This window comes from Amblyomma mixtum, chromosome 1 (assembly GCF_055824585.1).
Source record: "Amblyomma mixtum isolate Tamu chromosome 1, ASM5582458v1, whole genome shotgun sequence".
Taxonomy (NCBI): Eukaryota; Metazoa; Arthropoda; class Arachnida; order Ixodida; family Ixodidae; genus Amblyomma; species Amblyomma mixtum.
The window spans coordinates 15,057,988-15,073,221 of record NC_143012.1 but is presented as its reverse complement, the minus strand read 5'-3'; the positions used below and the strand labels follow the sequence as shown (position 1 = coordinate 15,073,221).

General features: G+C 45.5%; 2 protein-coding genes across 2 annotated transcripts in view; one reads left to right on the top strand and one right to left on the bottom strand.

Moving 5' to 3' along the window:
• The window catches only part of Synj (synaptojanin), a 33,081-nt gene extending 18,849 nt beyond the window's left edge, over nt 1-14,232 (bottom strand). The window contains exons 1-9 of the mRNA XM_089568798.1: nt 13,896-14,232; nt 12,671-12,757; nt 9,552-9,825; nt 4,219-4,444; nt 3,489-3,572; nt 3,275-3,336; nt 3,039-3,135; nt 2,051-2,214; nt 235-316 (exon numbers count right to left, since the gene is read on the bottom strand). Coding sequence (XP_089424924.1) covers nt 235-316; nt 2,051-2,214; nt 3,039-3,135; nt 3,275-3,336; nt 3,489-3,572; nt 4,219-4,444; nt 9,552-9,825; nt 12,671-12,757; nt 13,896-14,022 — 1,203 coding nt within the window. The 5' untranslated portion in view covers nt 14,023-14,232. The remainder of the gene's footprint in view (nt 1-234; nt 317-2,050; nt 2,215-3,038; nt 3,136-3,274; nt 3,337-3,488; nt 3,573-4,218; nt 4,445-9,551; nt 9,826-12,670; nt 12,758-13,895) is intronic.
• Nucleotides 14,233-14,736: 504 nt separating this feature from the next.
• Nucleotides 14,737-15,234, top strand: part of LOC149365537 (uncharacterized) — a 77,915-nt gene continuing 77,417 nt past the window's right edge. Inside the window, exon 1 of the mRNA XM_089543752.1 lies at nt 14,737-14,986. Coding sequence (XP_089399878.1) covers nt 14,860-14,986 — 127 coding nt within the window. The 5' untranslated portion in view covers nt 14,737-14,859. The remainder of the gene's footprint in view (nt 14,987-15,234) is intronic.

Below are 15,234 nucleotides of genomic sequence, written 5' to 3'. Positions count from 1 at the left end.
ACAACTTCAAAGCAAATGCCAGCTAAAGAGTCCCCTATATCCAAAAGGCATGCCATGTAACATGAGGGACAAGTAAGAACTGAATGTGCTATGAATATGTCATGCTCAAGTGCTGGTAACATTACCATACAGATCAGCTTTTCTCGAGACTACATATGATAATGATAGCACGTGTCAGATACTCACAACAAAGGCAAACTATGTCACAACACATGGCTGTACTTGCAAGCTTACCTCTAGGCCAATAAACGTCTGTACACAATTTGTTCTGTCCAGGCAGTCAAGGCAGTTTGTGCGGAATGTGCCAGTTTGTCGCCTGAAACAAGCAAAAATTTATGCTCAGATAACAGCTTTGACTTGCGACATGATGACTTATTTGTAGTAATACGCATTTTAGTGTGCTATCAAATAATCAGCTTCACTTTCTCTCGTCTCAGTTCAATTATGTCATATTTCAATCCACCTAAAACACGATTCGGGCCGCCACGGTGGCTCAGTGGTTATGGTGCTTGGCTGCTGACCCGAAACACGCGGGTTTGATCCCGGCCGCGGCAGTTGAATTTCTTTGGAGGAGAAATTCTAGAGGCCCGTGTACTGTGCGATGGCAGTGCACGTTAAAGAACCCCAGGTGGTCGAAATTTCCGGAGCCCTCCACTACGGTGTCTCTCATAGCCTTAGTCGCTTTGGGACGTTAAACCCCATAAACCATAAACCATAAAACACGATTCAAATCGACAATTTCTTATCTTGCAAGGCAGTCAACTCAAATACATGAATACATAGGTATGTCAGTTAGATATCAATGTTCTTTTCAACCTTTACTATTCAGGTGTGCAAGTGCCAAGCCTGTAAAATCAATCATACAACCACAAAGAAACAAAATGCAGGGCAACAATTTTACAGCATTTACAGCATTTTTAAGGACACCAATATGAGTAAAACATAGCTAAGACTTCACGTAGGCACTTTTACCATTCCGCTCCACCACTTTGAATGAAATAACACAATCAATAACTTAGGAGGGTAGATGTGTAGGCCAGTTGGTGAGACATGAAGGAGCTAGACACCGCAGCGGACACGGGACAGAGAAAGAAGACGACACAGGGTTTCACATAATCTCAAAAAGATTTCAGGCAAATATGGCATCGACATTGTATTTTCGGCACCCTGTAAGCTCTCTAGATTATGCAATCTAGTGGGAAAAGGGGATTCGATTCGAGGAACTTGCGGCAAGAAACATTTGGAAGAAAATAAGCGTGTCGCATGTGCAACAGGGGTAGTCTACAAGATCCCCCTCAGTTGTGGGCGTTTTTATATTGGACAAACCGGTAGGTGCTTAAATGATCGCTTGAGAGAACATGCGCGTTCCTTGGGGGAGGCGGGGGGTTCGAATCTGCCTGTTCATTGCCGCAAGTGTCGGGGTTGTTGCCCTCAGTTCAGCCAGACCCAGATTGTTGGAAGAAGGAAGGGGCAGCTTGAGAGAGAGATTGTAGAGGCCATTGCCATCTTGCGCTCGCAACCGGATGAATGCATTAGTTCGCCTTCGGTTTCCATCCTCCAAAAAGAACTGGGTTTCCTTGACAGGTAACAGGTTGGGTGGCTTCCTTTTGACGTTCTTTTTCTTCCTTTGTCTTGTGGTTTTCATGCTTCCACATTCGGTCGACGGTTTTTAACACTTCTGGTATATGTAGATTGTGACTCGCATGATGAGCATTGCATAAGGTTTAAAATCTGATTTCTGTACATTGTGACTCGCATATCTTTCCTGTGCATTGTTGTCAGTTAGGTGTTGTTATCTGTTGCTTTTCATTCATCCTTTTTTACCCGATTGTAAGATCACACGTGCCTCGGTCTTTATAAAGCCATGAAGTTTCAAATAAAATTTTAGTTGCAAGTACCGCCCTGTGTCGTCTTCTTTCTCTGTCCCGTCTCCGCTGCGGTGTCTAGCTCCTTCATAACACAATCAAATAACTTTCAAAGATGAGAGACCAGACAGAGTTTCCACTACAGTGAAAATTCAGTTTGGTCGCAACAAGCATGCTGGACTCACATGACGACATTGGTGCCATCAAAGTAGAAGCAGCCGAAGCTGGTCAGGTGTGGCGAGATCTGGTTCTTGAGGTGAATCAGATTGTCCTGTCGACCGCCACGGCAGAGTGCATGATAGTCGAAAGACACCATGGACGTTTTACGCCGGGATGCCTTCATGTGGTGCTGCAGGTCAATGCAAACATGAAAGGAAGAAACATTCAACACTCCAACTGGTGGCAGAGAATGGTGTTTCTTCTCACCGAAAACGGAGATGTTATAAGCAAGCAAAGACTGAAAAACGAAAAACATGTTTCACCATAATCAGCTAATTTTGCATGCACAAAATGCGTGCGTTGACACCTATTTTTTCGCATGGATCCCGAAGACTATCCTATACCACCATTCACTTCAAAATGGCGGCAATCCACCCTTTTAGGTAAGGATGTCACAAGTCTGAATCGATTGGCGGGCAATAAATGTGTCTTTTGTTGCTGAACAAATGTCAACATAGACAAAGAATCAATATTTATTACAAGCAATAATTGAATGAAATTGTCCTCAGTCTCCCTTCAAAGGTACTCTGAAGCACCTTTCACAGGTTTCATTACCTCTCCACCTTTGAGGGTTTCAATCTTTCCCTTTAGCTCTTCCAGCAAGCAGCGGTCTAATGCAGAATGCTCATAACTTCTGATGGTTAGACGATTACATGCCACCATGCTACATCTTTTCCTTTTCTGTGCTGATGCATGAATGAATGCACTTTTATTGCATCCCATAAGAGACCAATGACTGCATTTTAATCTCAGCGATGCAAGAGATACAATCCCCACACAACACTTCATAGGTTGCAAAGCATTAAAAGAATATAGGATTTTTTGGGGCCCCCTAAATTTTTGTTGCTTCCAAAAAAAAATGATTATTAGTTCATTTGGAAACATGGAGGCAGGCATCAGGAAATGAAAATAACAAAATCCACAGGCTGCAAAGAACATGGAAGTGACCCATACCTGGAACATCTGAGTAAGCATCGTCTCCCCTTCCTTGGAGCCCAGAAGGTTAATGATGACTTGGTCTCCGTAGCGTTCCTTGATCATGGACATGTGCCTTTGGGCAAAAGTGAATGACAACCAGACAGAGGATTAACCTTTGATTTCCAGAGAAGGGGCAGGGTTAGAATGAAGTAAATAAGCAAGGAAACGTCAGTGTAAATGTTGAAGTAAAAATGCAACAGCGCGGAGGGTACCTTTCAAAAGCTGGCATGGACGCCTCACTGCCTCTCGACATCTTGACTCTGTGGGACCCAACCTGCAAGCATGTACCAATAGTCACAGCTATCAATAAAAAAAAACTTAAATTTGTGCTTTTGCGACCAATGGTGTCTTACAAGCAGATGAGACAAGATAACAAGCACGACAATTATAGCAGTTCAAATGAAACTTCTGTCGACGACAACTCACCTGAACTCCGGGTTGTTCCCAAAAAAGTGGCACAGAGCCCCTCGTCTGGACGTATGACGTTATCTGATCTTCTAGGTAAATCACCTGGAGAAATATTTTGTCACATAAGGTACAGGTAGAGTTCAGAAAGGGCAACAATGTTTTACATCTCACAATGTAAAATCCCATTTTATTATGTTATAGCAATAGAGTTAAGAGAGCCAGCAATAGAGTTAAGACACTTGACAAGTTCAGACGCACTGAATTTCCCATGCATGACGAACATGACGGTCACAACTATAACAACTGTGCATAGGCCCACAGCTTTTCCCTGCCATACACAACACACAACACTGTAAGTTCTTCATAGTTCTTTTTAAGGCACGAAAAGGAACACTGCATAAGTATGCCTGCACACAAGAGCATACACTTCAAGGCACTGCAGATAGCAACGTTTGAATTGCACAACATGATTAAAGGTCTTTTCGTACAGTTTCTTTGTTTCTTATGATTATTAATGAGATGTAGAAACCCTCTTTCTTGGCCCCTAAAGATACGTATCATACCTCCATTTAAGCTACCTTCTTTCTGCCTCAGAGCGAACAGTTCTAGGTAAGCAGTGTTCACCTTGTTCCTTTCTTGGTTTTGTTCGTAACTGCCCTGTCAACATGCAAAACTTACAAGTTGCAAACCACCCTGAAAGCAGCACGTGTGAAGAAGACAAATGCTCAGACCACAGAAATAGACCAACCTGCTCCGTTTCGACAAAGTTGGCGACGTGGCCGTCGTCGTTGGTGCCACGGACGTTGAACCGCGTGCCCGCTCGCTCGCAGCTGAGCCGTGAGATGAGACACGCCTTGGCTTGCTGGTGGCCTAAGTAGAGGGTGCGCATCTCCACACCTCCGCACACCGCTTTCAGCAGCCACCGGCTGCAGTCCACACCATAGCGCAGCAGAGGGATGTGTAGTGTGCGGTTCCTGGAACAGAGCATGCACCACAGCATTAGTTACGTGCCTTCATGATTCATCTATGCTCTTGTTCATTTTCTGTTTGATCAAAATACTCATGGTGTACATAAGTCAAAAGTCCTGAGGCCACAAGGTTTGTTTTCAAGTGGCGTGGTCAGCCAGTTATGGCACCCACCACCTTCACTGCCTCCTTTTTCTTCCGAGCCACCACACACTGGAACTGCCTTCCTTGTGACGACATCGCTGCTACCACCTGTCCATCTTCGTTTTTGTATTTCATTAATGAATATTTTGTTCAATGGTTAGTCACTACAATTTTTACACAGCTCATATAAAAACCCATCCCTTATGTAACGCCACTTACCGGGGGCACCTTTAGGGGTAATAAACTGAACCACACTGAACACCCTAAACCTCTGCAAGTTCAGAGGGTTGGGGACTAGAGACTCCCCCCCCCCCCATAGATTAGGGACCGTGGGCTTGCCTCAACTGCCCAAATCAGTGCTCGAAAGCAGACCAAAAAATTCTGACAAAGGCTGTATGCTGTTTACATACAACCAGTGAACTGTAATTTGTTCGAACAGATGGAGCACATACATCCCCTCAAACTTCAAGGCTTTCCAGTAGGTTGGTTTGTCTAACTGCTCAGCAAACTCGCATCCCGCACACTTTTCCATGACTGCAGATTGTTGTCTGTCATATTTGCTTTTTTTATTTATTTCATGCAAGCAAGAGGTGCCTCCCAAGAATTTTCAGGCTTTGTGGCTCTTGCGACTGCTCTGCATATGCAGAATGTCTTAAAACACCCTGTGATGGTCCGCCATCTCACTGAGAAGCTGTCAGCGGTTGGGAGCATGTGTTTGGAGCATACGAAATGGCAGCGCGGTATTCGAGGTGGCCATTTATAGCAGCTGCTCAATCCTCGCCTACCAAAATCTAGAAACTCCGCCTTTTTTAAACTGCAAGGGACGAACAAAACATGGATGAAAGAATAGAAGGTTTGGAGCCAACTCGTGCCAACCGCATCTCGTATAGCGCTGCTCCCGTGTCATACCTCGTTGCAGAGTGGCATTTTTAGGCCTTTGGTCATTTGCGCTCGCATCACAGTGGCGAAAGAACTGTGCCAACACCAAAAACAAAATTCACGACACCCGCAAGTGTCCAGGGAATCAGCCTAAACCAGTGTGCTTGAAGAAATGCTGCGGCAATCAGGCATCCATGGAATGTATAGACCTTGGCCAGCATGCTATGCATGGTAAACATAGACAAAACGCTCACATGGAGCTAAACTCAATTGCATCAGGCGGCATGATCGTGATGTAGCTGCAGGGAAACACCTGGAGTTGTGATGTAACAACGGAGTTTGTATTTCATGTGTTTCAATATGAAACAGCGGGCTTCCACTGTAATGGAAGAGTTTTATCACCGTGGTGCAGTAAAATATGCCAAATACAGCAACCATGACTGTGTGGCAAATGCGGCTACAGGCAAGCACAGCAACAATAGAAATGGCATTGCATTACCGGACTGGCTGTATGGCTTAAACTTTGTATTAGCTGCTTTCTTGTTTTCACTCCAAATCTTAAGCTAGCCTGTTCCAGAGGCCAGAATGACAACAAAGAAGAAGCTACAATTCCGCAGTGTTTGTATGCATTCTGTGACTTCAATTTTGCCTTAAAGGGTGCTGAGGCGGTTTTCGAATCAGGTAATTTTTTAGGGTTTTGAAGTAGTGTCATTGCCGATCACGTCTGTGAAATTATTTTTTAGATTTTGGCTAAAACAGTGGCGCAGTCACCAATTAAAAGCGCAATGTTCAAATCTCCCGCGCCCCGCGCGAGCGTAGGAGAGGAGAACAGCGGAGAGGGAAACCTCGTCCATGTCGGCCAACGTGACGTCACGTTGAGGAGCCGGGGATACTTCGGCGCACCCAAGCGAGCTTTCAGCGCGCGTTGTTTCTCGTGCTGCGTGCGTTGTGACGTACAAAGCGTGTCAGCCGACCTTGAGAATCAGATTCAACACGAGGTACTACTCTGCGTTCGTGTCCATGAACAAATACGGCCGAGACTGTGTCGTCTTCCACTGTTTTTAGCAAGATCAAAAGCTCGCAGCGCAAGCGCTCGCTGCTATTACAAAGAATTCAAGCTGACCAAAACAACATCGTGGGAGGGAACAGCGCAAACAAAACGACAGACGAAGCAAGAGGACACAAAGACTGTTCCCTCCCACGATGTATTATTACAAACTCGCCCAGCTATCCATCCTTCTTAAATGACCAAAGCAAGCCTACTCTGATCAAAGCACTTTCGTAAGAGCGGCTACATTTGTCCCTAATGTGACCTCTGGAGATTTCTGTCGAAAAGGCGCGGCTGAACCATGACACAGTTCCTTCGATTTTCTCGCTCATGAGAGGCGTGTCACCATTCCGAAGAAGCGCCTCTTTTAAAAGTAGAAACATGCTCACTTAGCCCCTGAAGAAACCTTATAGAGGCTTAAGCATGTGTCGCTCTCCTCAGCTTAGGTGCGGCCAGGCCACCTGAGACGTGCTCAGCAAGGCTCGGTTAGTGATTTTATACTTGGTTCGACGTGTTCAAGCAAGCAAGCAGAGCAAAGCACAATAAAGCAAAGCAAGCAAGCATTGAAGCTCTTCATATGGGGCATCTCGTTTAATCGCAGCTAAGCAATTAAAATGAAAGCGTTCGACGTTGATTTCGGATGCAAATTTATGAGAGAAATGAATGCCAACCGAGTTTTTGCAAAAAAACACCGCAACCTTACTCGGTTTCTTCACAAAGTTGTGGCAGCGGGCGAGTTGCAGCTAGCTTGGCTTTTAAACACACATATAGTTGGCAACTACTTCACTGAACCTAAACTGCAAATCTAGGAAGGGCGAACGTTTCCAAGGCAGCGATTAATATTTTCTGGCATCTGCTGAACGCGCCACGAGTGAAGCAGCAGCCTTGTGCGCGTATTTGGCTTGGTTCAAAGCGCACAGTGATTGCGTCACTATCTTGTGGTCACATGCCTCGCAGTGCTTGGCCACTGCGCTTCGCTAATTTTGACACCAACTTTGTGCTCCTTCATCGTTTCCTTGAAATACTTTCTTGCCCCAACCTGGTACGCCGGGTACTGAGAACAGGATTTTTTGTACACAGTGCTTTGGGCCTTTTCTTTAGGATGACGCTCTTCCGGGCGAGCCAGGAGGCGTCCGGTGGTGGTAATTGACTTGAGTATTGTTCGCACCCCTTCCTTTCCGAGAATACGAGCCGAGGTTGTTCTGGCACCTTTTACGCATGGTCTGCATCGCGTCTTTGACGCTGGCGCATGCTTGTGCTAGGCGTAGAATTTTTTGCTTGTGTCTTTTTTGGTTTCAGGCGATACGTGGAATGAGCAAACTGTAGTATCCTTTTCTTCGGAGGTCAGTAAAAAAAAATAGTCGCCATATTCGCTTTTACAACGACACGGAAAGCTGCGATCTGCACTCAATGCAGCGCCGGATCCGCATCGGCAGCTTCTCCAGTCCTCAAAGTGACCTCACGACCTCTCTTGACCAATCACGGGCGGCGGCGCGCCGCGCGGCGTGCCCCGCAGCACAGGCCACATATTTCAGCTAAAAAAGGCAATTCGCGCTTGCTTTTGCCTTATTTGGATGCGATATTCCAGTATACAGCATGAAAAACTATAGGATGCCGCTGCCAGCCCGATTTTCAAAAAAAGTGCTTCAGTCTCCCTTTAACTGATCTGCAAGGTCAATGCCATTGTTTAGTTGTTAAAGGCAAAATGGAAACTATGAGAGATGAAATTCAATAATAAATTATTTACCAAAAATTAGACAAATTCCATGTAGTGATGAGCATTTACCAATTCCTTGTGCATCATTTCAAAGAAAAACAAACAGGCAATATTTGGAATCTAGTTAAACCTGGAGGTAACGAACCTCCATATAATGAATTCCTCGATATAACGAAGTTTTTCAATTCCCCAATGCCACCCCCATTGAAGTGCGTGCATTTGAGACCTCCATGTAACGAATGCCTAGCGGCGGTTGACCTTGATGTAATGAACTCGCTAGGCCGACTGTCTGTTAGCTTGTGCTGAGTTACGAAATTTGGCTAAGAGAGGAGCGTCAACGATCGACCACAGTGGAGACAACCCATCCAACAGCGAATCTCCGTTGGCGGGCGTTTTGTAGTGACAGCTGCACTACACCAGCCGCCTCTACAGCATGGCCTCTTCAGCATGGCCTCTTCAGCATGGCCTCTTCAGCATGGCCTCTTCAGCATGGCCTCTTCAGCATGGTCCCACTTTCCCCTTGTGTCAGCCCTGGTCCCACCTCGGTGGACACCCGAACCATGGTACAGGAAGGGAGGAAGTGGGAGTGAAACAAGAAACAGAAAGAGGGGCCGTAATGAAAAAAATGAAAATTGTATTTGAGGAAAGGAAATTACCCAGTGGACATATCTCAGTGGGAGGAAGGGAGGAAGTTGTAGAGGAAGAGAGGAAGTGGTAATGAAAGAAGAAACAGAAAGAGGGGCCCTAATGAAGAAAATGAACTTGAGGCAAGGAAAGTACCCAGTAACTGTGAATCTTCCCGAGAAGTAACGAAGAAAATAATTTGAGGAAAGGAAATTAGGCAGTAACTGTGAATCACCCTGGAGGAAGATGAAGAGAGGACCCCTTGACTTTGCAATTCCACTCAGGAACTCTGCTGTAGCTATCGCATCACTCCAGGTTTAATCAGAGCTAAGCCACAGCCAATTTTTCTCGATGCCGGGCCCAGTGGGCACACAAAATCGCCGACTTGCAGCCGTACAAAAGCTCCATGTATTCCGGCCTTACGCAAGCCGCGGCAGTCGCGCGCTATCAGACTTATTCGTAATGGGGTTTCCTGTAAACATTTTCAAGGTTATTTCACCTACATTTATTTCTTATTTTGGTTTCCGTTCTGCATTGCCCTTTTGGGTCTTCTAGTGAAAACTGCATGCAACGAAAACCTTGATGTAACGAAAAATCCCGGACTTTTTTCAGCCTCGTTATATCCAGGTTTAACTGTATATCCTTTTAAACTTCCTGCTGTTCCCATGTTATAGTAACACTTCGTGCATCCAGACTTGCCCACCAGAAGAAACGGTTGTCTGTCTCGCTGGTCATGACCGCACGCTGGGCGCAGAGCGTGAGGTCGAGCGCTGCCTCCGCTGTGGACGGTGTCCAGGCAAAGAAGAAGGTGCCCGCGTTGAGCACCTTGCGCACATCCTGCACCTTTTCCAGGTCCTGGGCGTTGTTGCGCAGCGACACAAAGAGGGTGTCCGTGATGCGGAACACCTCCGAGGCACCCAGCTTGCCCACCGACTGACACCCCGTCACCAGCACCAGAAACTGGACCACCGTGTCACCTGCATGAAAAAAAAAAGAGAGAGATATCATTCTTTCTTTCTTTCTTTCCTTTAGCCATCATTCTTTCTTTCCTTCAGCCATCAGCGAATGGAATCAGCTCGATCCATCGATTACCATGTCGGACTCACTATCTTCCTTCACCTCAAGATTAGTAGAATGTAACAAGAATCAGTAAAATATCAATAGTCCTACATCTTACCAGATACTGCCCAACAGCTACTTATTGACATTTCTTGACATGTGACCTTTAAGGATGATTGCATGCCTATTGCCACCCGTTACCTTCTTTTTCGCTTTCTTCTAGTTTATATTGTAAAATACTTCAAATACTAGCATGCTTGCTGGAATGAACGACTCCTGCTGTACTTGATCTCTTTTTGTTTCAGTTCTGAATTTTCAAGTTATTGTTTGCTAACCTGCCTACTTGCAGTTATATAACACTTATGTAAGAGTTCTCATTTTTGTTGATCTGCTTGTAATTTATCTGTATTGTACTCTATATTGTACTGATTCCCACCTGCTACGGTCTCTTACTGAGACTGGCAGTATTGTAAATAAATAAATAAATCATCACCACCCTGACTACGCTCATTGCAACCTCTCCTATATAGCGCCCATTAACCCTGTCCTGTGCCAGCCGCAGCCACCTTGTTCCTGAAAACTTTCTAATCTCATCCGCCCCCCTGAATCACTACCATCCCCTCCTTTGTTTGCCGTCACTTGGAATCCACTCTCCCCAAGTGACCTGGTTATCTTTCCTCTGCATCACTTGCCTTGCCCATGCCCATTTCCCCTTTGTGATTTCAGCTATGACACCATTAACTTCCGTTTGTTCCTAAGCCTATCCTGCACTCTTCCTATCTACCCTGACCATTTCCCTCTCCGTAACTTGTTGCACCATACTCAATTTAATTTCATGCATTCCAGTAGCCTCTGGAACAGGAGACGTAATAACCACACAAAGTGGTGCATGTTTAGCATTTTACAAAGCAGAGAGCAAGCTTCCACTGAAGGCTTTGAATTCAGCGCACACTGCATTGGATTTCACAACACAGAACCTAACAACATAGCTAGCCCAGCAAGTAGGACGCTCTGCTTTTGCTGAACTTTTCCATATAATGCAGTGCTAAGCAAAACGAAACTAATGACGATAAGCGATTAATAGGGTACACGGATAAAACTTGCATGCAAGCATTAACGGCAGTAGAGTAACCTAAATTTAGGTACTGTATACCTTGTGTCATATTCACATATCAGAAGAGTGCTTTACAATGCATGGCTGCTCTTAAAAGTCTTAACGGTGCACTGCTTTCAAGGGTGGAAATTAGTTTATTGTGAATTACAGTATCATTACTCAAAGTCAGGTACTCAGTTCCTGATTATTTTTTTTTTACAAAGAAATAGAGAGCAGCCAAGCTCAGAGTCTTGAAGCCTCACTCTTAAATACTGCTTCTTTTCAACAGTAACACTGGAAGAGATAACACGAACAGTCTCAAATAGCACACACTTTACACCCTTAGTCTTTTGTTTAGGTTCTAAGCCATTCTACACATTCTGAAATAATGGCAACAAAATCAATTTTCATATTTTGCGACCTACTGATACAGCATTTCTTTAGCTTTCAGAAAATATACTACGCTCGGGTATTCACGACTCCAAGGATGTTCTTCTGATGCTTTTTCGTCATGGGAGTTGAAATTTTCCGTTTTGGAAAGTAGGGGTTTTCAGAGGCTTTATTTGCATTTTTCTCAAAACAGCATTTTTGGAGGTTAATATACCTTTTTTCTACGGAACAATATGGCGTAAGTCAACTAAATTTTCTACAGACTTCATTCAATGCCTTTTACATGACTGAAACCAGAATCAACAATCTAAGTGAACTTGTAATTTTATGATAAAAAAAAATTCATGAGTGGCAATTTTATTGCACTGAGAAAGAAAAATTTTCGCTTAAAGTACTACATAATTTTAGCACCAAATTGTGTATAGTAACCATTTCTACTCACATACAAAATTTCAGCACTCTGAATCTAGTAGATTTTCAGAAAAACATAGATTAGCGGAAAAAATAAAAAACAAAATAAATACTACTACTCAAAATTTTATTCTAATTTTAAGCTCTAATGCAAGCTGCATCTATTTAGGAGATTACTAGCAAATTTCATAGACACAGCTTTTATTACAACTACTCGTCAATCAGTTCTTGAAAACCATTTTCGAAGCCGCACTCCACCTTAAGTGACTAGCAAAGGAATAACGACAGTTCACAGGCTGAAGACGGCAAGCTGAGACTCCTGTTGCAATCATGTCAAACACGTGCCTCTTAACAACATGTACAAAAGCACAGAACAGATGCAAAAGAAAAACAATTCAAGCCCATGCTGCTTTCCTGCGACACTTGCCAGAGTGCACAAGCGTGACAGCATGCCAAGTGAGCTGTCATTCCTGTCGTGCCAGCCAGACGAATTTTGAAAGAAGGCTGAAGAAGGGTGCCGAGACCGGCCTCAAAGCAGGTATTGTTCAACATAACCACAGAGTAATCTTAACAGCCAATTCATTAACGCCGACGAGATATAACAGAACTCTACTTCAGTACCAAGGCATTTTCATTCATTGTTTCAGAAATCTCTGCCCAAGTTGCACCTTTTCCACAGCTCCTTTCTCAAGCACGATGACAGCAGCATGTGCTGTACGTTGAATTTGCTTTCTTTGATCACACCGTGAAACACCTGTGGTATTTGGCAGCTGTACACTCTCCGCAGCGTAACAATACTTCACAAATGCATGGAGTGGATAATAACGGCGTAATGATGCAACAAGATGCGTGCAAGATATTCCACCAACCTGCTGTGAGTTGCAGCACTCCAAGACAGCCATGGGCATCAAGAAGCATTGTGTACTCCTTCTTCACAGTGTCGGTCTCTTGTTGAGCTGAAATTTTTTTAAGGATGCAGCGTTTACCACAGTGTTCCTTGGTCCAGCTCTAAGCATGGTACATTGTTTTATGCGTACATTAAGCGCACAGATGGGGCTGACCACAGATGCCTGAAAGATGATGGTTTGGTTTGGTTTATGGGGTTTAACGTCCCAAAGCGACTAAGGCTATGAGAGACGCCGTAGTGGAGGGCTCCGGAAATTTCGACCACCTGGAAGATGACACACGCTACATGGTGACTAAACAAACTCGCATACACACACTGCCACTGATATAATTACAAGCAATTGCCATAAATGAAGCTCGTCATAGGTTACTGTTTTCATGAGCCAGTACTCTTGCACTGGTCAAGTAGCATTCGTGCTTTCTGCTTACGACCTGCCTGATTAAACTGCCCTCATTCGCTTTTGCATCGTCACATACCGACAACTACTGCTTGCTATATAAAGTAAAGGACAGCGTACAACCAGATTATACGGCACGCTCTGAAAGATGACTCTTCTTTCTAACATTGTTTGAATGACTTATTTGAGACCGGATCAAAACAAGGGAGAATTGGGTGTCACGACGTCGCAATGCCAACCGATTCGCGATGATCGTACAACGAGAAAATACACATAGCAGTATGCATTTCGTGCGTAGTAGTTTACTGCACGCGACTGCGTCGCAGGGGACGATCTGCATTGCACCCCCGCTCTAAAGCAATCTCAACACGAAATCCGATGGGGTCCAAGAGTTCTGCTGAGCTAAAGTTTCGTGCTTCCGATAATTCAAAGCAACAGACATTTGCAGGTTTCGATCAAGCAACGCGATGGTTTCAGAAGCATGACAGATGGCGCGGAACCACGACAAAGAAACAGGTGAATCGCTTCGCAAAGGATCGACACAGTTCAGCGACGCTGCAATTAAACGGAGCGGTCTGGCATAGCTAAAGCAGCCGAATCAACTGCCGGCGACACAAGCCTCTGAACAGAGGTCTCGACCACGGCAGACTAAACTCCGAAATATGCTGAATGAACTACAAATCGCGGTGAAAATCAAGATTGTCTTCGAATAGGAGGCGTAGCGCGGAAATACCGCAGCGATCCACCCGATTCCAACATGCAAAGAAGGAAGAAAGGAAGTAGAACTCACACAGCACTGCGATGGCCCTGGACTCGAAGAGGAGGGTTTCGTTCTTGGACCGCTGTTCGAGAAGAACGCTGTAGGCGTTCGGCGGCCGCACCTTGTGGTAGATGCGGAAGCTTTTTCCCAGCGGCATCGCGGAGCTGGAAGCCTGCCTGTCACAGGACTCGGCGCTGCGGTGTCCGTAGCCTTACAATATCGGCAGCCGAGCGCCGAGCCGAGCGACGATCGCTCGGCTTTGCCGCACGACACAGAGCAGCCACTCTCGCGGAAGCCTGCCCGCAAACGCGAACCCGCGAGAGCGGGATGCCACACTGGATAGATCAAGGCTTCTTGAAAAGGAGAAAAGCGGCTCAATCTTCCCTTGCTACTACTACTTGCTTCGTCGCAGCTCTGATTTCATTTAAATGACCATATTACTTGCACAAAGTAACCTACTAACAAGAATTCTTCAAAGTTTCGGTATTTACAGGATGAGGCTCTCATATTTATCTTTACAGCTTAGTTATCGGCCCATGCTACAGCTCATAGGTGCACCTGTGTCTGTTATCTTCTAAGAACTGGCTGCGAAAAAACATTTATCTGCATAAACGAATCTTTACTTGAAGTTTCTTTTTTCCTTTACGCATGTTCATAGTACGGCCATGGTAGTACAGTAGCTAGAGCCATCTATCTAAAAGAGATTAACGTGTGTAATCTCTCTACGCGATGCAAAGCAGCAGGTGCTGCATAGTGCTGCCATCTGAAGTCTTCCGCGTCACTCTTTCTCCGGGCCTTCTCTTCCTCCGTTAGCCTTTCTCGCTTTGAGAGCGCTAGACAAACAAAAATACCAAATGAGCATGCGGCGAGTTTGAAAAGACGCCGTGCGGCGAGTGAGCACTTCGCGCGAACGCGTTTTGTGCCGAAGACGTTCCCGCGCTAACTCGCGGTAACAGTGTGCTGGCGGCGTCCTGTGAAACGTCGGCGACCTCACATGTGCTGCTCCGACGACGACGATGCTCTTCGCTGGGTCGTGCTCGTGCGCCTCTTCTACGGCAGCGGCTTCGGCAGCACTTGGGAGTACGCCTTCACCATTCACTCGATGAACGTCCGACGCTTCGGTACGTTGTCGCATGTTCTCTCCGATTGTCGCATCTTATCGGATCGAAACCGGGCTGCGATGTGATCGAACACAGTCGATACCGCGGCCTCATCGCACCTGCGGCTACCGCGACCGCGAATTGCGGTACGATTTGGCGTTGTGAAGGTTGAAAGGTTGTAAAAACAAAACTCTGGCGGAGCTGAAAGTTCGCCGCGCTCTGCACTGACATGCTGTGCGCTACGCACGTTTGACACATGTCATGCCGGC